Source organism: Vulpes lagopus, chromosome 23 (genome assembly GCF_018345385.1).
Source record: "Vulpes lagopus strain Blue_001 chromosome 23, ASM1834538v1, whole genome shotgun sequence".
Taxonomy (NCBI): domain Eukaryota; kingdom Metazoa; phylum Chordata; class Mammalia; order Carnivora; family Canidae; genus Vulpes; species Vulpes lagopus.
The window spans coordinates 23,471,973-23,499,715 of NC_054846.1; the positions used below are offsets into that span (position 1 = coordinate 23,471,973).

Genomic DNA, 27,743 nt, shown 5'->3' on the forward strand with positions numbered 1-27,743 from the left:
AAAATAAAATCTTGGGGGATCCCTAGGTGGCTCAGTGGTTTGGCGCCTGACTTTGGCTGGGGGGCGTGATCCTGGAGTTCTGGGATCGAGCTCCATATCAGGCTCCCTGCTTAGAGCCTGCTTCTACCTCTGCCTGTGTCTCTGCCTCTCTTTCTCTCTCTCTCTCTCTCTGTGTGTGTGTGTGTGTGTGTCTCTCATGAATAAATAAATAAATTAATTAAATAAATTAAATTAAATCAAATCTCAAAGATAAATCCAAATGAAATTAATTTTAATAATATATCTTATCTAACCCAGCATATAAAAAATATTATCATTTCAACATATACTAATATAAAGAATGAGTAATTAGATATTTAACATTCGCTTTCTCTTTCTTCTTAAATCTTTGAGATCAGTGTGGTTTTAGACTTAACTGCATATCTCCACGTGGACCAGCCATGTTTCACATGCTCAGCAGCCTCCTGGGGGCTAGTGGCTACCAGAAGGGGCCGCTTGGTTTTGGAGAAGGCAGTGGAGGAGGATAATCCAGGCAGGGAGAGGACAGTGGATGGAGGCAGAGGGCAGGCAAGGGGAGTCCTGGGCAAACTGTGTAACGTGGGGTCAACCACAGGCAGTTTCATGGGGCACCTGGATAGTCAGTCGGATCAGGGTCCGGCTCCTGGATTCAGCTCAGGTCATGACCTCAGGGTGGTAGGGTCAAGTCCCACATGGGGCTCCGTGCACAGCGTGGAGTCTGCTTGAGATTCTCTCTCTCTCAAATAAATAAATAATAATAATAATAAATATTTCTTAAAAACCTAAAAAGATAGTCTCAGACTATGTGTCTCAGGCACAAGGACCTGGGTTTTACGCTGTCAGTGATGTTGAAGGGTCAGAAGCTGGTTGTGGGACGGGTGGTCCTGCAGGGAAGCCTCAGGGATGCTAGCAAACGCCTCCCTCTGTGTTTCAGTTTCTTCCTTAGTGAAGTGAGGATGATGTTCCATGGACATGTTGCAGTTAGAAGAGACAAGTACATTTTAAAGATGTCTCAAAATCTTTGTAAAGAAATATAAATACCATGCTAAGGTGTCAGCCAAAACACCTTTCCATTCGGATGATCTCGTTCTAGTCAATCTAGCACAGGGACATGCCCGTTTCTGTTTGGGGTGCTGTCCCTCAGCACTGATCCCAAGAACTGCCAAAAAACGGGACCTGTTTGTATGTGAAACTCTAGGGCTTGAAATGCTTATCCTTGCTAAAATTCTCTCCGATTTTAACATATAGAGATGTTGTCTCTCAAGCTGGAAGCAAGGAAAGGTTTCCTACACCAAACTTTGGCTTTAACACCACAAATGCTCCTACTATGAATTTTACAACTAACACAAGCTAAAGGTTTCAAGTAGGTATATTTGAGAGAAACATGAGTGTCTTCAATACATGAATAGGACAAGGAAATTGCGAAGGAATTATCTCTATACTGAGAGTATGCATTTTGCTTAAATTTCTCAACACTAGTATTTGCTTCCTCTGAGCTTGGAAATTTTGTAACTAAAAATTTCCCTCCCTAAGATGAAAAAAAAACAAAACCCAAAGCCTTAGATTTCACATTTTGTGCAGCTTCTGTTTCAAAAGAGAAAGGCAAAACTTGGTATTTAGAAGCACATGGTGCATTTTCAGTCAAGCTCGCCCACGTTATGCCCCAACTCCATCCAGACCACCAAAGTTTCTGCTAATAAAAGAGTTGCTATTTTCCTACTGTCTGACAGAAATCACCATCTTTTGATGGCTCTGCAGTTTTTCTCTGATAAAACTGCACATGGTATTTCAAAAGATGTGGAACCTTCCAGCTTTTAAAGACACAGCTTTTTTTCCTGTTAAATACCTCTAGAAAGAAGAGAGAGAAAGGTCAAGCTCTCACTTCCTTTAACCCAGAATGCACAAGCCTAAAAATTCCTATTTTCTTTTCACGCTGTTGAATTAGAAAGTAGGGTGAGATTTCATCCTGAAACTAGAATCAGTGATAACGAGAGAAGGCTGTCTTTCAACTGACTTAGAAGTAAATGATGGAGAGGGCTTTTTCAAACCACTTAATTTGGATGAGTAAATGGCACCATCTACTACTGAACCACCGACTGCAGGGCGAGGGCAGAGGACGGGCCTGGGCCCTCACACAGCTGTTATCTTAAGTGCAGTATCAATATTTGGGGTTTTTGACCAAGCACTACAAAGAAAAATAAATATTTTCACATGGCTTATGAAATGTTCCCTGTTGGAAGGAAAGTAAACAGCCTAAAGTGTTCCGACAGGTTTCTATTCTCCTTGCACACATTCCCAATTCTTTTTTTTCACATTCCCAATTCTGACCTAACCAGACAATGTTGGAATATGTTCTTTATGGTTTTCTTAACAATTTCTCCCAATTGTTCTCCCAAAACCTGTGAAAACCGGGCTGTTAAGCTTTGCTGTTTTTCCATGCTCTTGGGTGGTGGTTGGGCGGGGGGGCGGCTGGGGGACAGAGGGTCGGGCCCACGGAGACACTGACAAGTGTGCAAAGGATACTGGGGACGACGGCCGCACAGGACACAGCGGAGATGGCCATCCGCACATGGCATGTGGACATGCTGTTCCACTGGGGACACGATTTATAAGAGATGATGGACTGCAGGAGCGTGTAGCCCACACCACAGACGAAGGCCAGGAGGGCGCCGCCGTCGTGCACCACCGGGACAGCCAGCTCCTGGAGAGAGAGTCACAACAGCCATCACCTTGCAGCGGCGCCCACGCCGGGCTCCCGGAGGCCACTGGCCCCACTGGCGCACCTGCCGAGGCCTGGAGGACGTGGGCCCCCAATAGCAGAGGGGCATGGCCTCCCAGGCCCTCACGTCATGCCCTGGGTACACCCCACCCCCCACCCCCCGCCAATGTGGGCACCCTGACCCAGACCCAGCTGTGGGCACCACCCCCCCGCAGGAGGGCAGGGTCACAGGTCCTACAGTCGGGCAGAGCTGGGTAAAAGTCCCCACCCTGCATTTCCCCATCCCTGAAATGGGCACCCTAACCCCTGCCGTGCAGGGCTGCAGGGAGGTGTCCCGGGAATTCCTTTTAAAATTATACAACCAGTTGCATGAAGGTGCCAAGCGTGGCCGGGGCTTTTCAGGCTCCCCTCCCCGGTGACCTCATGCTCCTTCCCCTGGCTCCCCACGCACAAGCCTCAGCAACTGTCGCCAGGCAAAGGCCGATTCCCATGGAGGCTCCTTCCCCCACCGTTCAACCAGCTGTTGCACCGGAGGGCACCCCCACGACCAGTCCACACAGAGACCTGGGCTTGGGCCACGGAAATGCTCACGATGGACCCTTCACAGAGCTTGCTTTTGGCTCCTTTCAAATATGCAGGGGGCACTGACCTTCAGATGTAACAGTGACGTCGGGCTGAACTGTGGGGTCTCTGCTTGAATTTGAAAATGTGAGCTTTGCAAAGGCACAAGTAAAAGTATTGTCCACACAGGAAAGGAAGATTTTAAAAAAATGACTTTCAAACTTATTTTCTAAGGAAATTTTACTTCCTGGCATCAAACCTAGTAATATAGGGGAAACCCCACTCTCTGATTTATGTCACAATAAAACAGGGCTGCTTAACATTCTGACACATGGCCTATTAGGCACTCACGTATTAGGTATAGACCCTGTATTCCTAGGTTACCCAACACAGGAATATAGAGGTGGGAAAATCAAATATGAAAAATAAAATACATTCTATGTCTTTAAAATATTTATATACCTTTAAGTAAAAAATTTTTTAAAAAAACAATTGAACTGTACACTTAAAAATGGTGAAGATGGTCAATTTTCAAAACATTTTATTTATTTGAGAGAGAGAGAGAGCATGAACATGGGGAGGGGCAGAGGAAGGGGGAGAAGCAGGCAATGAGTGCCCCACACAGGGCTCCATCCCAGGACCCTGAGATCACAACCCAAGCGGTAGGCAGATGCTTAACCTACTGAGCCACCCTGGGGCCTCTAAAGTGGCCAATTCTATGTTATTTGTATTTTGCTACAATGACAAATAGCAATAATTCAGAGGAAATGCAATCAGTCTCTCAAAAAATAACCACACCCCCACGTTCACTGCAGCATTATTTGCAACAGGCAAGACAAAGAAGCAACCTCAGCATCCATCAAAGGATGAACGGATAATGAAAACACCACACACACACACACACAATTATTCATCCATGGAAAAGAAAGGAATCTTGCCACTGCGACAACGTGGATGGACACAAGGGCATCATGCTAAGTGAAATGAGTCAGACAAAGACAAATCCTGTGTGATCTCACTTATGTGTGTAATCTTAAAAAAAAAAAAATTAAATCTGAACTTATTGATACAGAAAACAGATCAATGGTTGCCAGAGGTGAGGGGTGGGGGTGGAGATGGAGGATGGGGGAGGGGGGATCAGAAGATAGCAGCTTCCAGATATAAGGCCCAAGGATGTAATGTACAGCCTGGTGACCATAGTTATTAATGCTGTATTATTATATGTTCAAAAATTGGTAAGAGAGTCAATCTTAAGAGAAAAAAATTGTAACTATGTGAGGTGATGTCTGTTAATGAATTTATTATGATCCTTTTGCAATATGCACATGTATCAAATCACCATGCTACACACCTTACACTAATACCAGGCTATGTGTCAATGAAAACTCAGTAAAAAACCAGTATTAAACCAAAAACAATATTCAACCAAATATAAAACCAATACTAAACTGATAAAATAAAAGAATGAAGAGAAACAGATATTTTTTCCCCTTGGAATGTCAGGCACATTCAGACAAAGGAAAGTAAGCAACAGGCTGGACTTGCACTGCTAATGAGTCATTTTCAGGAATAACAGTCTGAGAGCCCCGAGTCCTTCCATGCTCAATTTTTTTTTTCTTTTTTTACGTGAAGTAAATCAACATCCTGGATTTACAGAATGTTTCCTCCAATGGCTACCAGGGAATTTGCCTCCTCACCCCTGCCCCGCTCCCAATTCAACCCATCCTTTGGGACCCACCTCTGCACACTGGGTGCCCCCCCCACCCCACATTGACCCGGACCCGACCAGACCCAAAGGGCCAGGAGTCAGCAGGAGCGGGACTGGGGTGTGCTTTCCCCTGTGACGTATACACTCTCCCATCAATGACGACTTTTAGAAGGGACAGGATTCTTAGTTCGGAGGTGAACTAGGGATAGATGCTAAAATGAAAACCCAGCAGCCTTCGGGATCTCTTTTTCGAAACTCTGTTGCTACTTTAAAAGGTGGTTAAAAAGAAGAAGAAGAAGAAGAAGAAGAAGAAGAAGAAGAAGAAGAAGAAGAAGAAGAAGAAGGAGAAGAAGAAAGAAGAAAGAAGAAGAAAGAAGAAGAAGAGGAAGAAGAAGAAGAAGAAGAAGAAGAAGAAGAAGAAGAAGAAGAAGAAGAAGAAGAAGAAGAAGAAGAAGAAGAAGAAGAAGAAAGAAAGAAAGAAAGAAAGAAAGAAAGAAAGAAAGAAAGAAAGAAAGAAAGAAAGAAAGAAAGTTGAAAGGGTTCAAAACCTTGGCAACTTGACTCTCCCAAGAAGGAAATTTCTGGAAGCGAAGTCAAGCATGGAGAGCGGCTGGTGAGGACACGGAACAGCAGCCACGGCCCCCAACCAGCTCAGGACGCAGCCCCTGGAACTCCTGCCCAGGCGACGTGGGAGGAGAAGCGCCGACAGGCCCAGGGCTCTGTGGCTCACGCCCCCAGGCCCCCCGGGAGGGAAAGCTCAGCTTGGTCTGTTCATAGCTTGTGGAGAAGGAAGCAGAGGCTATGGAACAAGGAAGTCATAAGGGTTATTTACGGGAACAAGGACAAAGCAAATACTTTGCTTCCGGGGACGTGTGATATTCTATTCCCGGTTTTTGTGAAGATGTCATGGCCTCGCGAAACCTTAGAGAACCACAAGTTTGGTTGTCGGCCGTGAGTTCTCTTTGTGAAACCGGCCCTTCTGCTTTGAAAGGCGACAGCTGTCGTGCTCCCCCTGCAAGTTATTTGGAGAAGAAAGTGACAGGCCGTGGGACACGCCACCTGCGCCCGGAACAATTCAGGTCCGCCGTCCCCAGGCTCCCCCTTGCCCCACATCTCAACCCTTCTCCCCAGCACACGCTGCCGGGGCTGGACTGTGAACTCTGGCCAGACTTTCTCCCCACAGGGATCTCCCCACTTCTGGCTGGAAGGTAACCGGTTCGTACTGCTGCTGGCCGGTGGCTTCCATCCCCACGGCGGCTGCCCTGCCATGCTTGACCGATCCAGGACACAGAGTGACCCGTCAAGCCCACGTGTCCCCTGGCAACCAGGACCAGGACACCACCTGTCTCCTGAGGCTGTTATGGGGATGACAGAAGTTAAAGCACGGGAAGGTTTTCATAAATTCTGTCACATAGGAAATTTTCAATAAATCAGTTGTCATGAAAAACCAAGTGCACACGATCATGAAAAAGTCTCTCCATGTGACCAAAGTCACCTGAAACCGTGTGCTATAGCCTTTGGTCTTATTTCACCATAAAAGCACAACGAGGGTAGGAAAGTCAAATGGAGCAAGAGGCAAATCTACTTGCACAGTGCGCTCCACCGAGCCCTGTGCACTTGCCTGGGGAGGTACAACCTGTCTCTCCCCTTTGCACCTTTCAGTGTCAACGAGGAAACAATGATTGGGGCTTTAGAACATTCAAGAATGAGACCTCGTGGGACGCCTGGGTGGCTCCATTGGTAAAGTGTCTGACTCTTCATTTCAGCTTGGGTCCTGACCTCAGGGTACGGGAGGGAGCCCTGCCTGGAGCTCTGGGCTGAGCGTGGAGCCTGCTTGGGATTCCCTCTCTCGCTCTGCACACACACACCCCTCCCTAGAAAGCAAAGCAAAGCAAACTCGTGAGCCCTGAGACCCAAGAGATTATCTGCCCTGCAGAGCGCCCAGGAGCAGCTGCGCGGTCAGGAAGGGTGTCCGCACCCCTCACCCCTCACAGCGCGGTGCTGAGTTTCCCACAGCACTGTGCTGTCCCCACCCTCCCGCAGCCAGCGCCCCCCCTGCAGCCGGTGGTCCCCCACAGGCGGCACCCCCGCGGGCAGTGAGAACACGCGTGAAGGTGGGACGGGCTGCCCGACAGTGACGCTCCTGACATTGTGCAGCAGGAGCACCAGCAGGTGCACGGAGAGCGGACAGTGGATGGAACAGGTGCAGCGCCCGGCCTGGCTCTGGCGAGGGACAGCGGTGGCCAGGGGCCAAGGCCAACACCTCTTTAGAAAACAAGCCTCACGCAAGACTGGAAAATTCTGTAAGGCGGTGCCCATGGGCAGGAGCATGAGCCCTCCGGAGTTCCGGCCTCTGTGCTGCCGCAAAGACACCACAGTGGGGAGCGGAGCCCGCCAAGCAGTGCTAGCCTGTGCCGGCGACTGCCGCGGTGGCCCCTGCTCAGCCTGCTGGGCCCCGAGCGTGGCGCGGAACCCTCCCCACCCCCCTTGCAAATCCGATATACAATGAGCATTTTTAAAACATGAAATGTTGTCTCCATGGACAAGCAGCTTCCACGCTTCCAGAACGAGGCTGGGAGGAGCCAGGGGCCACAGGCTGGACAGACCCGGGACTGCCCCCCACCTGCTGTGGGAGGAACGGACTGCAGAGTACATACAGGCCGCCCCGAGGCCTGGGCTCCCAGGTGAGGGCACTGAGTAACCCGGGCAGGCCAGCCCGTCTGCGTGGACCTGGGCCGCAGCGGCCCAGGGACAGGGCAGAGGCCGCTCTGCGAACCTGCGCACACACGCTCATGCACACAAATATCTTCATACTCTTTTTTAAAAAGATTTAATTTATTGACTTGAGAGAGAGAGAGTGAGTGAGCCCAGGCGGGGGGAGGTGCAGAGGGACAGGGACAAGCTCCATCCCAGGCCCCCCAGGCCCCTGGGATCACCACCTGAGTGGAAATCAGGACTTGGAGGCTCAAGCAACAGAGCTCCCGGGCACCCCCAATATTTCCACACTTAACGGAGCTGTCCCAGTGACCCGAGGCCTCTCCCACCATCAACCTGGCTGATCACTGCTGAGTGCAACGGGCTCCCCACGCCCCCCACGCCGCCCGCCCTGCCCAGTCTCCCCTGCAGGGACCCTCAGATGATAAAGACCTGTTTCTAGGAAGCAACCTACCCCACTTAAATGCTTGCCCCCCCACCCCGCCACACAGGCAGCCTCTACCTGCACTGTTGCCCTCCACGTGCCCCCTCAGCCGCTAGGGCGCCAACAACCGAGGACGTACCTGGAAATTGGCCACGATGCCCATTCCGATACAGCCCACCAAGCCGAGCACTAGCGACACCAAGTTAAAAACAGGAGTGCTGAAATAGCTGGTTTGATTTTGCTTCTCCACTATTTTATATCTCGTGTACATCGTGGCTGCACCTGGAAGGATAAAAGGCACTTTGCTGAATTGTGACTATTTGACCTTTCAGAACGAAAACCACAGGGACAGTTTGCATTGCTTTTTTTGAGTCTCTACTTCAGTCTCCTAATTGCTGTCATTTCCCACTCACCCCCTATTCCGCCTCCGTGTGACAGACAGACAAACACACACACCAGCTTGCCATGTAAAAGCCACTTTGCACGTATCCTGTGACTTGCTTTCTCTCTCACATAAAGTACACCACTGTGGAGCTCGCCCTGCATCGCTGGCTCACTGCGTTTACAGGTCTCATCGCCCTATTGATTTAGTCTGTTGCCCCCTCATGTCGGGCTCCTACATCGCCAGTGTTTTCCCTGTTACCGGCAATGCTCAGTGAGAAGCCTTGTACACAAGGCTTCAGCACACTTTCAGTGCTTCTGAAAGACGAGTTCCTAGGAGTAGTATTACTGGAGCTAAAAGTGTGCACTAGTAAAATACCGAGAAGTATCCACAAATCGCCCCAACATGGTTTTGTGGCACTTATACTCTCACAGTAGAGCTGGAAAGCAGGTCTGCATGTTCTTGCTTTCTTAATTATCGCCAATCTAATGAAGGAGAAATCGCAACCTGTTGATTTAATCTGCATTTCTCTGGTGATTAGTGAGATGGAAAACTTTCAGTATGTCTACTGGTCACCTGCATTTCTTCTTCTGAAAATCACATTCAATTTTTTTTTCTGATTTTTCTCTTGACTTTGTCTGTTTGTTTTTAATTTGCTGTTGCTTTTCACACATTATGTACTTTAGTGGATTATCTGCTATAAATATTACAAATTTTCTTCTAGTCCTTCTTTAACTTTGTTTTCTGTATCTTTCATCACTTTGAAGTTTTAATTTCTTTATCTTCTATATCCATCAGTCCTTTCCTGTTTAGCTTCTGAGTTTTGTGTAAGCTTAGATAAGAGTTTCCACCCTCAGGTTTTAAGAGCACTTTCCTATTCTTTATTATCTCACAGTTTTGCTTTGCATGGTTAATCCTTTCATTGCTGTTGATTTTTGTGAATGGTGTCAGGAGAGTACTTAAAGGTTTTTTTTTTTTTTTTTTTGAAGAGCTCATCAATTAACCAAATACCACTTACTGGTTTGGAGAGTAAAGTCACAAACTATAATCTCCGCAACTGCAGGGTCCTTGTCTTTCTGCAGCTGGGTCCCTAGCACTAAGAATAAACACACAGCCTACCACACCCTAGGCACCTACAAACTGAATGTTGACTACATGGATGGCTATCACAGTTTTAGATATGTATGAACTCTTACTCAGCAAATGTACCTTATAGGGGAACTTACATCAATATGCAAAGATATATTTAAAAGAATATTCACCAAAAAATAAAGAATATTCACATGAGCATGGAAAATTGCAAAAATCAGAAATAGCCTCCAGGCTTCACATAGGGGACTGATTAAATAAATTATAATGAGATGGGTACCATGCATATGTTAAAAGAGCAGAGTAGATTTTTATGTCCTGACACTGTGTGATGGTCATGTTTTGCTGAATTTTAAAAAGCAAGCTAAGACCTAATCATTTCTCAGAGACTATTTGAAGTGAAGATGCTGGTGACAGTCTGCCTTGCCTGGAAGCAAAAAGCCATATTTATCGCCTCCCAGTGAGGAAGTAATCTCTGCGTTCTAAATCTGGATTCTGGACAAGGATGGCATGCAAGGACACCCTGGGATTGAACACCCATGTCTACTTCCCCTTGCCCACCTCCAAAGCCTTGGGATGAGAAGACCACAGAGTGCGGCAGCATGAAACTTTCTCTTTACCCAGTAAGATGGACAAATTCGAAAAATGCCAAGTCTCCACTTAAGGCTTCCTGCCCCTCTGTCCTGCCCCCTTCCCTTCTGTCCTTCCCCCTGTGCCTCTGCCCTAACCCCTCTCCTTCTGCCCCTCCCCTTGCACCAGTAGAGAGGCCAGAATGCGCAGATTACAGGATAGGCCCTGGCAAACAGCTGATTGTCCCAGGGGCTCTGGGGCTCAGGGCCTCCGAAGGACCAGGAGAGAGGGCCCACATCTTTTGTCCCTACATCTGGGTCACCCCACAGTAGACTGTGTTTTTCAGTCATTATATTAGCTGGCTAATGAGAGGGCTGTGACCATCTATCCACTGCACTGTGTCCTATATCAGGGTGTATTGAGGAGTTGAAAAGAAAAATCATCCCTGAGGTGGAGACAAATTGCTGCCTGCTTCACCTTTCCCGGTCAGCATAGGCCAGGCAGCCCCCCTGTCAGGGACGCCCAGGAGACAGCGAGGACCTGAGGCCCCTAGAGCACGTGGCCATCAGCTGATTGCTGGGCCCACTGCCCAGGTTCCAACTGAGCAGACCTGTGGTGTGCCCTGGGGACACGCATGTGACCTGACACCCCGGACAACGTTCACGTGCGTGGCTTTCGGTACACACGCCGAGAAACATTAGCTTGTACATTAGGTGCTTTGACTTTCACCAATGCACTGGATACAAATCACAAACTTAAAAGTCAAATTACATCTAAAATTCATTTCCAAATCCTGTGACGTGTGACCAGATGAAGTGAAGAACAGTTCTACGACAAGGCCATAAATTACTGGATTTCCAGTAATCTTAAGTTTCTCAAAGTGGAGCAAAATTATAGTTGCGAAGGTTGTATTAAAAAAAAAAATTAGGGCAGCCCCTGTGGCTCAGCAGTTTAGTGTTGTCTTCAGTCCAGGGCGCGATCCTGGAGACCCTGGATTGAGTCCCACATCGAGCTCCATGCATGGAGCTTGCTCCTCCCTCTTGCTGTGTCTCTGCCCCCTCTCTCTCTCTCTCTCTCTCTCTCTCTCTCTCTGTCTCTCATGAATAAATAAATAAAATCTTTAAAAATAAAAAATAAATTATATGCATGAGAGGCCTGGATAGCTCAGTTGGTTGAGCATCCAACTCAATTTTGGCTCAGGTCATGATGTCCTGGGTGGTGAGTGGGAGCCCAGAGCCCTAGTCTTAAAGGTTCTCTCCCTCTGCCCCTCCTCTCACTAGTGCTTCTCTCTCTCTCTCTCCCAAATAAATAAATCTTAAAAAAATTATACACACCAAGAGTGAACCCTAAAGCATACTATGGACATTGAGTGATAATGATAAGTCAGTGTAATCTTGTCAACTGTAACAAATGCACGACTCTGCTGGGGGATGGTGATAGTGGGGGAGACATTGGCTGGGGGGCAGGCATGTCTGAGAAATCTCTACCTTTTGCTCAATTTTGCCGTGAACCTAGAAGTGTCCTGAAAAATAAAGTCTGCTAAAAACCAGCAAAAAATTATATACAAACTGTCAACAACACATTTTGCTTCACTTGAGACTATGAATTTTTCATTTATTTATAATTATTGTGTACTTACCAAGAAATGCAGAGAAGTTTATCATAAATCCAAAAATCCCACTCTCTGGAGGTGTTGTTCCCGTATCACTAATAAAAAGAAATTTCAAATTATTAAAAAGGACTTCTGTTCAGCCCTCTGTGGGAGGGATGTGACTGGCAGGTTTCATAGAATGTTTCTTTCAGGGGTTCAGCCACTTTGAATTCCAAAGACTTAGTCTGATTTTGCTAAGATATTTCTATTTTGGCTCTGAAAAATCTAAAACTTATTATTTTACCACGAGAGATTACATTTAATTTTCTCCCATTGTAAAAGGCTAGGAAATATTTAAAGTAAATGGTAGTGGTGTTTCTAAAATGATCAAGCCTAATAAACTTGATGTATGTTCATTCTCAGCAAGAAGTGAATGTGACTATCTTGGGGGGGGAAACGTCTAAAATCAATTTTGAAAAATCTACCATTTGGATTTTAAATACACATAAGCACATCATTTAAATTTTTTGAATAATTTGATTTATACATAAGAGTTTATGCTGCTGAAAATAGAATGGTGGGAAGCTGAGCAATATTTTTGAGGCCTATTAGAACTTTATGGAAGCAACAGGGTATCAAGGATATATTAATTGTGATAAAGTATTTTAACAAAAAGTAGTTTCTATAAGACATCTTTCTGGTGTAGTCAATTAAATGAGCTGGAAAGTAGTATTTAAAGTGTTGTTTTCTATTCATTCACGTGGAGGTTTACATTTTTACATCATCTCTCTGCTCCCAAAAGGCAACAGTTTAAAACTGATGGCCAAAGAGTTCCCTATATGAAACAATTCTTCAAATCCATCTTGAGTATTTCTCCATTTTAAAACAGCTCCGAATTCAAGTACTGAAAAACTGATCGCGTTGAAAAGGCGCACTTCAAATTATCTGAGGAATTCCACAAGAAGCCCATGTGTGTAGAAGGCAGCAGGAGTCTAAGTTTTGTGCACACTTAATATTTGAAGAGTATAAAGAAGTTAATACGCCCCCTTACAATACACACTTCTATTACTATTTCAGTATCAGTGGCACCTACTCCTGCAGGAATCTGGAGGGTTGAGAATACATTGCCATGTTTCCTACAAATAACCATTGTGCTCCCACAAAGGAAATGCTGAGGGTGGAAAGGCTGCATTACATGCAGGATGTCCCTCTGGGCATGACGTAGAAAGGGTACAGGCTGGAACGAGCATCAGAAAAAGGCAGAGACAGCTTATACCCTTGGGTGGCACTTTTGCCCAAAGATTAAATCTCACATAGAAATTAAACCTTCTGTTCTTGGCCTCAGGATATAAAAAGGCAGCTTTCAATGGAGTCACGCAAGAGTACGCATGATCACAGGCCTGACGGTAACCAGCCACATGCCAGGAAGATTGTTTGCTTATTTCCAGAAAAAGGAAGGAAATGGAAGCAAGAGGATATTTATGGAGATAGGAAGGTAGTTACGGGGAAGAAGGTGCCCTGGCAGGAGATCAGTCGAGCAGACCCTGGAACTATCTGCCCATGGATAGCAAACCAAGGCACAGGTCAAGGGCCCGTATGTATGGTCCCCATGACATCAGATCTGTGATCTGAAAGCTCTGAATTTCAGGGTGGTACTTTATTCTTGTTTATCTGCACATTTAAAACCATACGGGGCACCTGGGTAGCTCAGCTGGAAAAGTGTCTGCCTTTGGCTCAGGTCATGATCTTGGGGTACTGCGTTGGACCCCCACCCCCACTCCCTGCTCAACAGGGAATCTCCTAGTCTCCCTCTCCCTCTGCCCCTCCCCATGCTCATGCTCTCTCTGTCTCTCTCTCTCTCAAATACATAAAATCTTAAAACATAATAATAAAAAATAAAATAAATACAAAACCATACAGGAGAATCAAAAGTTCTTGGTAAACAGCCATTTGTGTGTACTTGTGGAATGAATGAATGAATATCAGTACTAGTGATTAAAAAAAAAAACTATTAAATACCACTTATTGAGTATTTACTATGTACCAGGCACTGTTAGGTATTTACCATACATCATTTCATTTTACCTTCACAACCTTGTGGTGAATCTTATTTCTGCCCCAGTTTACTGAAGGAAGAAAGTGGTGTTAGGGAGGTTCTAATTTGTTCATGGTCACAGAGTTATTAAGGAGAGGAACCTACATTCCAGTTATTAAACACAACACACCCAAACTAGAGTTGCTTATGCCAAGCCCCAAGTCACCAAACTGACACTTAGAGTTTCACTCTCCTGGAAATAGCATCTCAAACCAGTCATTCAGGAATCACCTGATCAGCATCAGATACATTGTCTGCTGATGACACCCCTGCCTTTCCCTGTAGGGAAAGTGACCTTACCATAATCAATTGGCTTTTTGCCTAGTATAACTTCCTTGTTCCTGCTCCCTTCTGCCTATACTAGTCTTCTATTTTGTGTAGCTCTTCAGAGCTCCTCCCTAGCTGCTAGACTAGATGCTGTATAACTCATGAATCCATGAATAAAGCCCCTAAGACCTTTTTAAAAAATATTTATTTATTTGAGAAAGAGAGAGATAGTGAGAGAGAGCATGAGTAGGAAGAAGGAGAGGGAGAAGCAGGCTCCCCTGGGACCTGAGATCATGACCTGAGCCACAGGCCGATGTTTAACCGACTGAGCCACGCAGGTGCCTCAGTAAGATCCATAAAATTGTACTCAGTTAAATTTGTTGTTAATACAATCCAGATATCTGGCAAGGAACGAAGCAGTTAGAATGACTCGGGGTGATGGTAGAGAATGAACACTGATGTGCCGCTAAATGTTTAACAGGTAGCTCGGGAGGGAGCCCAATGTGTAGCATAGGTCAATTTCCATGGTGTAAATGCTCCAAAATGACATCGAAAATCAAGCTGCCAAAATGTAGATCGCTGAACATTGAATTGGGCAGAAATGTACACATTTGGCTCTCAGGAGCTCATATGAGCTGGCTCTAGCACACTGTGGGGATGAACCATGATGGTAATAGAAAGAGATCATCATGCCTCTCTTGGATACCAGGAAAGTGTAAACCAGGCAAGACCTCATAACTCCTCAAATGCTATAACTGAACTCTAAAACATTCTTGACACATATTTACTACCATAATAAATATGATTTTCATTCAGGATTACTGAGTCTACACCTACCATCAGTGCATGAGTACCAACGGGCTTACGTTCCTACACTTGGCACTACAACATAAGCAGTGACCATACTACAAAATTGGAGGAAATATTATTGCACTGCATTCATAACCAGTTGTTTGATTAAATGCAACCATCTTTAAAAATTTTTTTATTCAGCTCCACAAATACCATGAAATTTATTGACTCATCAATAAAATATTTAAGAGATAGCTACCATGTGTTAAAAACAATCTGAGTAACACATTACCCAATCTATCTGGTAAGAATGGTCAGTTTGTGATTTATTTCCAGTAAGTGATTTATTTCCATTAATGGTACCTAACTACATATGGTGAAATTTCACTCAAGAATATTTCACAAAAATTTTCCAAGCAGCAAATGAAAATGTGACACTTCTAAGAACTTTTAAGAATAAAAGCAAAATTAAACTACTTGAGGCTACCCCAAAATAAAAAAGCATTTGCACAGCAAAGGAAACCATCAATAAATAACAAGGCAACCTACTAAATAGAATATATTTGCCATATATATATATATGGGATATATCCCATAAGGGATTAATATTCCAAAATACATAAACAGCTTATACAACTCTGTGCCAAAAAATAATAATCATCATCTGGTTAAAAATGGGCAGAGGACCTGAATAGACACTTTTCCAAAGACGACATACAAATGGCCAACAGATATGTGAAAAGATGTTCAACGTCACTGATCATCAGGGAAATGCAAATCAAAACCATGAGATACCACCTTACACCTGTCAGAACGACTAGAATTAAAAAGACGAGAAATAACAAGTTGTTGGTGAGGATGTGGAAGAGGCGACCCTCATGTACTATAGGTGGAAATAAAATTGGTACAGCCACTGTAGAAAACAGTATGGAGGTTCCTTTAAAAATTAAAAACAGATTTGTCGTATAATCCAGTAATTCCACTACTTGGTATTGACCCAAAGAAAGTGAAAACCTAATCTGAAAAAATATATGCACCCTTATATTTATTGCAGCATTATTTACGATAGCTAAAATATGGGAGCAGCCCAAGTATCTACTGATCGATGAATGGATACACACGATCACACACACACACACACACACACACACACACACACACACAATGGAATATTATTCAGCCATAAAAAAGAACAGGTCTTGCTATCTGCAATAATACAGATGGACCTAGAAGGTATAATGCTAAGTGAAATAAATAAGACAGAAAAATACAAATACCATATTCGTATTTCATCCATATGCAGAATCTAAGAAGCAAAGCAAATGAACAAATAAAGAGACAAACAAACAAAAAAGACTCTTAAATACAGAGAGCAAACTAGTGGTTGCCAGAGGGGAGGTGTGTTTGGGGGGGGGGAATGAGTGAGATAGATTAAGAGTACACTTATTTTGAATTTTTTTTTTTAATTTTTTATTTATTTATGATAGTCACAGAGAGAGAGAGAGAGAGGCAGAGACACAGGCGGAGGGAGAAGCAGGCTCCATGCACCGGGAGCCTGATGTGGGATTCGATCCCGGGTCTACAGAATGCTGAATCATTATATCGTACACCTGAAACTACTATGACACTGTGTTATTTATACTTCAATTAAAAAAAAAAAAAGAATAGTACAGGGCCCCTGGGTGGCTCAGAGAGGTTGAGCATCTGCCTTTGGCTCAGGGCATGATCCCAGGGTCCTGGGATCTAATCTCGCATTAGGCTTCTCGCAGAGAGCCTGCTTCACTCTCTGCCTGTGTCTCTGCCTCTCTCACTCTGTGTCTTTCATGAATAAATAAATAAAATCTTAAAAAAAAGAATAGTAGTGGTTACCCATTATCATCAATAAAAATGAAAGACTCTTTTACCTTAACATATTTTTAAGTCTCTCAGTCTCTGAACTAATGTCACATCATTAATAAATACCACATCACATCTGCCTGACATTAGAATCCAGATGAGCGTAACACCAACAGGGTACCAAAAGAACTGGGTTTCTTTTTATTTTTATTTTTCTAAGCTCAAACTAAATCATCTCACTGTGCAAAGGCAGAGGCAGTAGTATTTGGTTGGCATAGCTACACTTGGGTGCTGACTCAGGAAACTGGGAGAATGAGTAAGAGGAGAAACCAAGTGCCTCCCGATGGTGCAGCAGTGAAGCATCATCTCCCCAGCCAACTCTCACCACGTGATTCTGTACCATGTGGTTCTCGCCCTGCCCCCTTCCAGCTATCTCCTCACCAGCCTCCTGGTAAACGACACACTTTCTGGAAACTGCAACAGAGATAGAAAGTAGTTGTTCATTTGCATGCAGCCTAGAAGCTATGGAGGCTTTATGCATGGACAGTAGTTTCTAGGGTAGGGTTGTGTCTAGGGAATCAGCTTATGACTACATTTCCTGTATTTGCATGTCTGCAAATTAAGTTCACCGTGGAAAATTCCAAGTTGTCTAACCTCCTTCTCCAAACTAATTTATGATTTTACACCAGTGTATGATCAAAAAGGATTGAAAACAATGCAAGGAAGACCTACGTGATAATATAAGCTTGATGCTCAAAAAGGATTGAAAACAATGCAAGGAAGACCTACGTGATAATATAAGCTTGGTGGAATACTGTTCTCAAAATCTCTGGATACAAGTAATTCTGTCATTCCGAAGCCTAGAGTCATGGTTTATGGGGAAGAAGAGAACTGACAAGCTGACGATATGCAAAATTATCTGCTTACGCAGACTGAGGCCTATTAGATTGCCCTAAAATTCTAGGACCATTGCTTGGAAAAATTAATTAGGACTTAGGACCTGAAGACTCTGAATGCATCAATAAAAGGAGACCACTACTTCCTTTATCTTCACAATATTTAAACAGAATATGTGAAGGGAAGAAGGATGATAATAAAAAATCATTACATTTTATTAGATACTTTTAATTATTATGGCTAACTTTTTAGCAGCTTCATTTGCTGATTATTCTGGAGTGGGAGGCACCACCTAGCCATTTCAACCATTTTTAACTTAAACAGAATTTCCTACTCATAAATGGAAACAAGTCACTCTTTTCTCACCCCACCCACATGCAAATTTCCCCCCTTTCTATCAGTCCAAGTTTCCTCTTTGTTCACAAAAAAAAAAAAAAAAAGGGGCTGCGCGGGGCAGAGGGAGAGAGAGAATTTTAAGCAGGCTCCACATCTGGCAGGGAGCCTGATGCTGAGCTAGGTCCCACAACCCCAAGATCATGACCTGAGCCAAAATCAAGAGTCAGACTCTTCACTGAGCCATCCAGGCGCCCCCTCTCCTAAGTTTTTAAAAATTGTTAAGTATCTCCTAAGTGTGGGGAGCTGTGCCAGGTGATAGGGATACGAAGATGAAGAGACATCTCACTAACCTTCAAAAAGTTTAACATCCAACACAAAATTCAAGGATTTGTTGATTCGATACGTTGTTACTGATTGCCTTCAACCTAATGGGTGGATTCTGTGGCATGGTGACCATGGGGACACAACAGGGAAGGCCACTCCTCTGTGGAACTTATGAACTGCAGAGAACCATCCAAGGGGTCCAGGGGGTCCAGGGTGCTGAATGCCATGAAGACAGGACCCAGGGGGGTGAGGTGCCCCCCGAGACTGGCCTGCAGGGAAGGGCAGCTGAAGAGTGAAGGGGAGGGAGGGGAATGTTCGGGCCAGACACTCATGGGCCAAGGAACAGCAAAGGCCAAGGCCTCGCAGGGGGACGGTGTGGGAGGGACAGCAAGGAAGGGTGGCTTGAGAGGAGCAGGAAAGGGCGACGGGGATGGGGCTTGGGCAGCCCGTGGGCAGCCCGGGGGAGGGGGGCGGCCTGAAGGGCTGAGCTCAGGGATGGGCCACATCGCTGGCGGTACTTTTACAGGGTGTTGACTACGAAGAGACTGTGGAGAGGCGGCCTGGACCAATGAGACCCGGAGGAGGCCACTTCATTTTAGTTTGTCAGGAGGTGATGGTGCTCAGGCCGTGTGGGAACGGAGCTGGAGGTGATCAGAGGTCAGATCTGGGGAGTTTCCTGACAGGGGTCTCTAGAATCCATCCCTGCTTCACTACAGCTGCTAACAGAAGAAATTTTAAAATTTAACATTTCCTCGGCACTCTCGCATCTTACTTGGCCTTCACAACTTCATAAGGCAAGTACTTATCATCTCCATCTTGAAGAGGAGGAAATTGCATCTTAATAAAGTAATCTGCTCAAGGTCATGGATAGGACATGGGAAAGCAGGCCCGGGGAAGTGGGAGCTGTCGGATTTCAACGGACACAACTTAGGAACTTGGCCCTGCGGTGCTCTCTTACATTTCTTTTTGTGAAAACATCATTTTCATGTGAGTTTATAGTCTTGTTTAACTATAGCCAGGGAGTACTGCCTACAACGTGGGGAACCGATGGCCTGAAATGCACTGACTGTCATGTAAGGAAGACTGTTCAGTAGAGCACTTTTTTTTTTAAGTCGAAATGGAGTCCTTATTTTTAAAAATTGCCACCCTTGCACCAGTCAGACTTTTGAGCAAAACTCTACTACCTTTTTAGAAGTAGGAATAACAGGGACACCCGGGTGGCTCAGTGGTGAAGCATCTGCCTTCGACTCAGGGCATGCTCCCGGGGTCCTGGAATTGAGTCCCACATCTGGCTCCCCGCAGGTAGCCTACTTCTCCCTCTGCCTCTGCCTATTCCTGCCCCTCCTCCTGCTTGTGCTCTTTCTCTGTGTCAAAATAAATTAACAAAATTTTCAACAACAAAAAAGTTTCTTTTGGTTTCCTTCTCTCCTTTTTTCTCCCCCCCCCCCATATTTTCATCTGTTTTCTTTCTCAGATGCCACATATGAGTGAGATCATGTGGTATATTTGCCTTATTTCACTTAGTATAATACACGCTAGCTCTATCCATGTTGTTGCAAAAGGCAAGATTTCATTCTTCCGGATGGTTGAGTGATATTCTGTTGTGTGTCCACACTACATCATCCTTATCCATTCATCAGTCAATAGGCAGTTGGGCTCCCTCCATAGTATGGCTATTGTTCACAATGCAGCTATAAATATTTGGATTGCACTGTTGTGGTTGAAATGGAAGCAAATGTCACCACTGCCTGAAATGCAATGTAGTCAGTAATCAAAAAAGTTGGTTAGGCAGAAGTCATCAAAAATTATGTAGATACAAAAAAAAAATACGTGCACCACCAGCAAATAAATGTACGCACATTCGTCTGCTTATCTGTTGACATAGGCCAAAGACATTATGTAAGTCCCAGCCCGTTGTATCTCCCTGACATCTACTCTGACCTATCTCATTTCTAGTTTGGGGTTCTTTAAAGTGGAAGGAAATCTTAAAGCAATTTGAGTGCAAAATCCTTTTAGTTTTTACACTTGTCATAAACACTACTAAATAGACTGTAGTTTTTTTTCTGAACAATGTCTCTTTTGAATCTTCCCAAAGCATTCAACAGAGTTTTTTTTAAAATTACAATTTTTTTTTGTATTTACAGATCAACAGTTTATGCACAGTGAGTTAAATCACATAATTACAATAAAAAATACAACTGGCATAAATGCTTTTGGGAACAAAGACAGATGGCATTGGTGAAACATACAAAGATAGAGGTGAGAGAAGACGGAATGCAGCCCAGAGAGCAGCCAGTGCTGGGAGAAGCTTTCAGAGACCACTGGCTTCAGGGTATTTTTCAGAGAATGAGGTTATCAATTAACCCAGCAAGTTAACTGAGGTTGGTTAAGAAAACTTTTACTGGACAGCCCAGATGGCTCAGCAGTTTAGCGCAGCCTTCAGCCCAGGGCGTGATCCTGGAGACCTGGGATCGAGTCCCATATCGGGCTCCCTGCATGGAGCCTGCTTCTCCCTCTGCCTGTGTCTCGGCCTCTCTCTCTCTGTGTCTGTTATGACTAAATAAATAAAAATATTTAAAAGAAAAAAAAAAAAAGAAAACTTTTCCATAGGGAATAGAGGATGCAACTCCTGATCTTGGGGTTGTGTGTTCAAGCCCTATATTGAATGGAGAGATTACTTAAAAAATAAAACTAAGAAAACTTCTTCCATCATCACAAATAAACCAATGACTTATAAAATTAGCCCTCAAACAAATGTCCTTTCCTATTTAATACTAGCATCTATCCAGTCTCTAGACCAAGGTGGACTAGACCCTTGATAATACAAACAGCAAATGCTTACAGAGAACTTGCATTCTTGGACCAGAGTGTTAATGAATTCTAAGTGAGTTCACACGTTAATTCATGAGGGAGGTGCTATTACCACTAACCAACAGAAAAGCAGAGGGATGTAACCTGTCCAAGGTCCGAGAGCTGGGGCACACAGCGGAGCTGGAGTCTAACCAGAGTTGCCTGCTCCAGAGTTGTTCCTTTAGGCCCTGTGGTGGGTAATCAGAGGCTATAAATATTCAACAATGTAAGTCAAACTGGCTACACAGCGAGGTTGCTAATCTTATGAAACATGGAGACTTTCATGAAGTCGACAGAAGTGGTATTGGAGAAAAGGCTGGACCAGCCGCCCAAGTTAGTGGACAGGGAGCACCAGCAGAGCCGGGGGCGGCCGGAGGAAAGTTGTCAAGATTAACTGCACAGGTGTGACTAGCGCAGGCCTGTCCCGCACAATCATCTCAGCACTCAACCCATATTGATACAGCATCTGGCACCGTCACAAACACAAGGGATGCAGCACGGAACAGACCCTCAGTCTCTACCCTCACGAAACTTACATTTTGTGTGAGAAATAGACAATGATCAAAATCAATATCTTTACACACAGGTTAAGAATGGTCAGGGGAAAAAGTGAAGTCATTTCTGCAAAAATGAGCCTCTTCATATCTCCCTTCAAAAGACACCTGTGAAATCAAGGACTTTACACGACACAATCAAAAAACTGTGTTGGGAGAAAGATATACCCTTCCCTTAAAAAATCCACACCTGAAAAAGAATCCACACCTGAAAAAAAAAATCCACACCTGAATTATTTTAAGATTTTTGTTTATTATATAAAAATTTTTATCTTTTCCTTTTTTTTGTTCATTACAAGATGGGTTCATTATAATGAACATTGTTCATTGTTAGAACTAGCACCTAACTGGGATGATAACCTACGTTTTGTGATTGTTAACCAAGTGAAAGATAAAATAACTTCCCTAATTTTTAGTTTCATTTTTGGAATTAAAGATCCAACCTCTTTTATTTTGTTTATGACGCCAATTTGGTCTTCGTTTTAAGGTCTTAACTCTAGGTGACCCGGTTTTCTGCCACCAACCACTCAGCAGGTTTGTGGTCAAGAGGAGGAACAAGAGGAGTGGCAGACGACCACAATCTACCCAGCAAACCGTACTTGCACAAAAAATTGAGTCTAGGTCAATAAAAGCAACCAGGATGCAGAACTGACAAAACCTTAAAAATAAAGGGCCACAGAATAAACAGAAGCACAAGACACAGGCCAAAAAAGAAGATATAAGAGAGAGCGGCTGATCAGCTGGAAGCAGTTGATAAGTACAACTGATTCAAGATAGCTTGAGAGATTCCGTCACAGAGGGAACGTCAGAAACTATAACAAATTAAGGATGATTGTGCTCAAGAATGTGGGTGTGGCCTTGTAAACAGTTACACTAATCCTCTGAGTTTGACTTTTACTTGTTTTGACATCCTTGCATTAGTGGCTTTGTAATGCAGAAACATTGCACTATGCTATTCCAGCTTGTTTAGTGGCTGTTTGAATCTCATGTTTCTAATTTAATTTTTGATAGGAAACCAGTCTGCATGCCTAAGGATATATACATACAATAAGGCATCCAGGCTCGGAAATGTTGTCTTTGGGAGGGACTGGGTGAAAGGCACATCAGCCCTTTCTGCATTATTGTTTTATTCCTATATGTAAATCCACAATTATCTCAAAATAAAAAAACTAATTTTAAAAAGTATAGCATACGGCACAAAGTCTTATTCCCACCCTCTTGTCCATCTGCTAAAGCCCTGTTGACCATGAGCTCCTTCCTCGATCATACGCAAACCACTTTTATTCATTTCCTTACAAGCAAAGACAGGAATACACTGTTACTCCCTGTACCTTTCACCTCCACGTCATTCCCCCCACTAACGGTAGCATGTTTTGTTCTGCATCTTGCTCTTTTCCTTTTAACAACATATTGGAGAATTTTCCATACTGATGTGTTAATTTTAAAAGTATTCTATGTATAGAGAGCTTTCCTTTGACCTATTCTTTGGATAAACCACATTTATTTAGCCAGTCCTCTTTGATGGAAATCTGCATTGCTTCCAGCCTTTTGTTATTAAAAGCAATGCTATAAGTAACCTTGCAGGTATATTTTTGTCATTTTGATAGATGCCAAAGTCCCTCCATAGAGACTGAATCTATTTACATTCCCACCAGGAACATAAGAAAGCCTGTTTCCCCAATAGTCCCACCATAAAGTGTGTTATCAAACATTTACGTTCCTGCCAATCCATCAGTGAGGCTTTTTTTTAAAGATTTTATTTATTTATTCAAGAGAGACACAGAGAGAAAGGGAGAGGGAGAAGCAGGCTCTCCGTGGGGAGCCCGATGTGGTACTCGATCCCAGGACCCCGGGATCATGACCAAGCCAAAGGCAGACACTCAACCACTGAGCCACCCAGGGGTCCCAGCATCAATGAGTTTTAATTTGAATTTTCATTTCATTCATGAAGTTGAGCATCTTTCTACGTCTAAGAGCTCTTTGCCCATTTCTCCAATGTGCTACAGAGCAACAACGTTATAAGAAGATAATGTGATGAGGAAGCGGAATTTGAATGTTACATTGGAAAGACGTCCTCCCAGGATTAGTTATTTAAAATGCAATGACTCAAAAAATAAATAAATAAATAAATAAATAAATAAATAAATAAATTGCAATGACTCTTAATGGAAGTGTTCAACATTGTTGGGGTGCCTGGGTGGCTCAGTCGGCTAAGAGGCTCTTACTTTTGGCTCAAGTCACAGTCTCAGGGTCATAGGACTGAGCACCTCAGAGGGCTTTCCACTCAGCAGGGAGCTCCACTCTCTCCCGCTGTCCCTCCCTGCCCCTTGCACGCGTGAGCACTTGCTCTCTCTCAAATAAATCTTAAAAAAATGAAGTTTTCAACGTTATTAAAAAATAAATTGTTTAAAATTAAGAAATGCCAGAATATCAGATTGGTTGAACAATGTCATCATATAAAAAGGGGAGCATTACACATTACACATTACAGTCACAGATCAATGACCAATGATCTTATGAAGTCCTCCCTAAAGGAAGAGCGGCCCAGAGGGAAGAAATATCAAAGATGAATGCCTAAGAAATATAAAATCAACCAATATTGAAAGCCCTCATGAGGGACACCTGGGGGGCTCAGCAGTTGAGCATCTGCCTTCGGCTCAGGGCATGATCCTGGAGTCCCAGGATCGAGTCCCACATCGGGCTCCCCACAAGAAGCCAGCTTCTCCCTCTGCCTGTGTCTCCGCCTCTCTGTATCTTTCATGAATAAATAAATAAAATCTTAAAAGGAAAAAAAAGAAAGAAAGCCCTCATGAATCTTATATTCTAGTGAAGGAAGACATAATCTGAGGAAATCATATAGTTTCTTAGAAGACGACAGAGCCATGGTAAATGGACTAGATATGGGGCACCAAGGGGGCGAGCATGCACTTTAGCAGGGCAGTAGGGTCCCCAGGGTTTGGAGGGGGTGTAAGGGAGGAAGCCGGCTGCCACCGGGAGGAAGAGCTCTCTGGCAGAGATCAGGAGGCAGTGGGCACCCAACAGCTCCCGATACAAGGAGGAGGCCAGTGCCCCGGGAGGGAGGGCGTGAGGTCGGGGGCACTGGGACACACCGTTGGTGGAGACGAGTTATAGGAGGACAAGCTCAACCCTCCTGCCAGCAAGACTCCCATCACTCCCCATCCAAGTCCTGTCTTTGCCGCAATGCCTGGGTTGGGCAGGCGGTGCAGACAGTACCTAATGCTCCAGCTGGACCAGGGGTCATGGGGGGGTTGGGGGTTTGGAGGTGATGGAGGGGTGGGGGGGCTAGGGGGTAGGGGGGCTGGGGTGCCCATGCCCTAAGAGCCCCCACCATGGGGGCAGGGGCAAGCAGAACATGTGTCCACTGTTTGCAGGCTGCTGGCCCCTGGCATCGAGGTGACAACTCTGGCCTTTCTCTCCTAGAATCCCTGCTTTTCCAAAGGCCGCCTCGCCTTGTGAAGTTTAACACCAATTCTTAGGCCAGCCTGTGATGTGAGCATCTCCCCAGAGGGTTGTCTTGTCAGCTTCACATCTCCATTTCTGAATGTCTTCCATTTTAGGACCACCTTGGGGTGCTCTTCATCACAACTGGTGGGACATCTCCACAAAGACTGGAGCCCTGCTGCTGACCCTCTCCTCCCCCTCCCCTGCCGATGACTATCGGATACTCTCTGATCCTGACCTGGAGATCTGAGACAGCCACAGCTACCATTTCCCCAGTAAAGAGCATCGTAGGGAGACAGAGAGTCCTCCGGTTTCCAGGAGCTGAAGAGGATCTGTCAGCTTCAGAATCAAGAGAAGAGAGGCAACGCCAGGCGGGACTGAGATGAGTGTCTGAGAAAGCAAGTCTGGGTTTCTGCAAGGAAGTCTCCTGGGCGCGAGGACACCCCCGGAAGGGGGCCAAACGGCCACCTGACCTGCTGCCGCGCTGCTCTCCTCCTTGCCTCACACTCTAGTGTCCCGTTGCCTCACTCCCCTTCCCCCTCCTCGCCCACGGCCCACGGCTCCCGGCTCCCGGCTCGGCTGCACCCCTGAGGAAGCCCTGCCGGCTCTACAGTCACCAGATGACATCCAACCCTGGTTGTCACCTCCTTTCTCATCTCAGCAACCAGCGCAGGTCGCAGGGCTTGGGTAAGGCTGGAGGGCGCCAGTGCTTCAGGGATGCCCACCGCACCCCCACCCCACCGCACCACGGAGCTGGGAGCCCACTGAAGGGGCCCGGGCCGCCTGGGCCCTGATGAGGTGACCTCTGGGACGGCAGAGGCTGAAACTCGTGAAAAAAGAAGCGGGACGACGACGACGCAAGAGCGGTCGGGAAGCTGCGGCCCTTGTGCGGCTCTGCCTCGGGGGGCGCGGTCCAAGCAGGAGCCCCCGCCGGGCGCCCAAAGCCCCGGGGTGACACGGCTGGGACGGAGGTGGCTGTGAACCGGCTTCCCCGACCCTGCTGCTGACATGGGAGTCACAGCGGCGAGCTCCACATCTGCTGATACTGTTTCTTCGCAGGAAAAAGAAGCCGGCGTCGCCAGGGGCTGGCAGTGCACGCGGGAGGCGCGCGCCCAGCGCACCCCGCCCCGCGGCCCACCCCGAGCCAGCCCGCCCGGGAGCGCCTCCGTCCGACGCTCCAGGCGGCCCGAGCCCCCGCGGGCGCCGGTTCCGGGCTGGCGCTCGGGGCAAGTCAGCACCGCGGGGCTCTGCGCCTCCGCCTCCCGGGCCGGGCCGGGCCGTCGCGGCCGCCCTGCTCCCCCCGCCCGGCCGCCTCACCTGATGTACGGCAGGAAGGGGTTCACGTGCCCCGACAGCACCGCCACCACGTAGGAGATGATGAAGGCGGCGGACGACCAGGTCACCAGCAGGAAGGGCACGAAGGCCATTCCCCTCAGGAAGCACAGCATCGCGCGGCCGCCAGGGGGGCGCGGGGCCGGGGCCGGGGGCGCGGGGGGCGCGGGGGGCGCGGGGAGCCGGGGAGCCCCGGGGAGCCGGGCGGGGACCGGGGCGGGGACCGGGGCGGGGCGCGGGAGCCGCGCTCGGGCTGGCCCGCAGACGGCGGCGGGACGCGAGGCTCCGCGACGGCGGGGAGGCCCGGCCCCGGGGGAAGCGCCGAGAGCCCAGCGGGCGCGGAGGCGGGCGGCCGGCGTGGGTGGGGCGCGGGCGGCCCCGGCTTGTTGCGAAACCCGTGAAGTCACAAAGCGGCGGCCCCGCGACCTCCCCGCGGACGCGACGTGGGGGCGGCGGGGGCGCGGGCCCGGCTCCTTTCGCTTTTGGTTCGGACTCGGCCGGGGTCGGCGCCGGCGGGGGGAGGTGTGCCCGAGGGGTGTGCCCGAGGGGGGTGCCCGAGGGGTGTGCCCGGGGGGTGTGCCCGACGCGGTGTGCCCGAGGGGGTGCCCGAGGGGATGCGATGATCGAGGCCGCCCGGCCCTTGCGCAACTCTGGAGAAACCGAAGGCTCCTTGGCTCGGCTCCTCCAGGGCCTCCTCCCCTGGGGCTCTCGGTTCCGGCCTCCAGCCCCGGGGGCTTCCCTTCCGCGGTCCCACCGCTGCCCGTCGCGGGTGGAGAGTGTGGCCACCGCTCGGTGACATCCACGGCTGCCGGGGTGCGGACACGGGTGTAGGGTGACGTCCGCCAACGCAGGGGGCGCCGAAGGCCCACCCCACCCACCTGTGTGGCACGCACAGGGACCCCGCCCGGGCGTGCAGCAGCCAGGCAGAAGGGCTGGGGCCGGGGACCCCGTCACTAGAGCAGGGTGGCAGCAGCCCCTAGACAGGGGCCGCCCGCCACGGCAGGGGAATGACCCTAACCTCAGGCACCTCGAACGCCCCGCAAAAAAGGCTTCCTGTTCCGGAGGCGCTTGTGAACCCAGTGAGCCGGCGGGTCCTTTACAGGTCGGAGCCCAGGGTATGCTTCCGCGGAGGTCACTGGGTCACCGGGGACCAAACGTGGGTTCTTTCCAGTCACATAGACATTTCTTGGGTGCACACCCTGCAAGCAGCCGGGGGGCAAA

General features: G+C 46.9%; 1 protein-coding gene across 1 annotated transcript in view; it reads right to left on the minus strand.

Annotated features, from left to right (window-relative positions):
• The window catches only part of DRAM1 (DNA damage regulated autophagy modulator 1), a 39,925-nt gene extending 12,970 nt beyond the window's left edge, over nucleotides 1–26,955 (minus strand). Inside the window, exons 1-4 of the mRNA XM_041738517.1 lie at nucleotides 26,508–26,955; nucleotides 11,826–11,893; nucleotides 8,285–8,427; nucleotides 2,542–2,719 (exon numbers count right to left, since the gene is read on the minus strand). Of these exons, the coding sequence (XP_041594451.1) occupies nucleotides 2,542–2,719; nucleotides 8,285–8,427; nucleotides 11,826–11,893; nucleotides 26,508–26,638 (520 nt within the window). The 5' untranslated portion in view covers nucleotides 26,639–26,955. The remainder of the gene's footprint in view (nucleotides 1–2,541; nucleotides 2,720–8,284; nucleotides 8,428–11,825; nucleotides 11,894–26,507) is intronic.
• Between the last annotated feature and the right edge of the window lie 788 nt (nucleotides 26,956–27,743).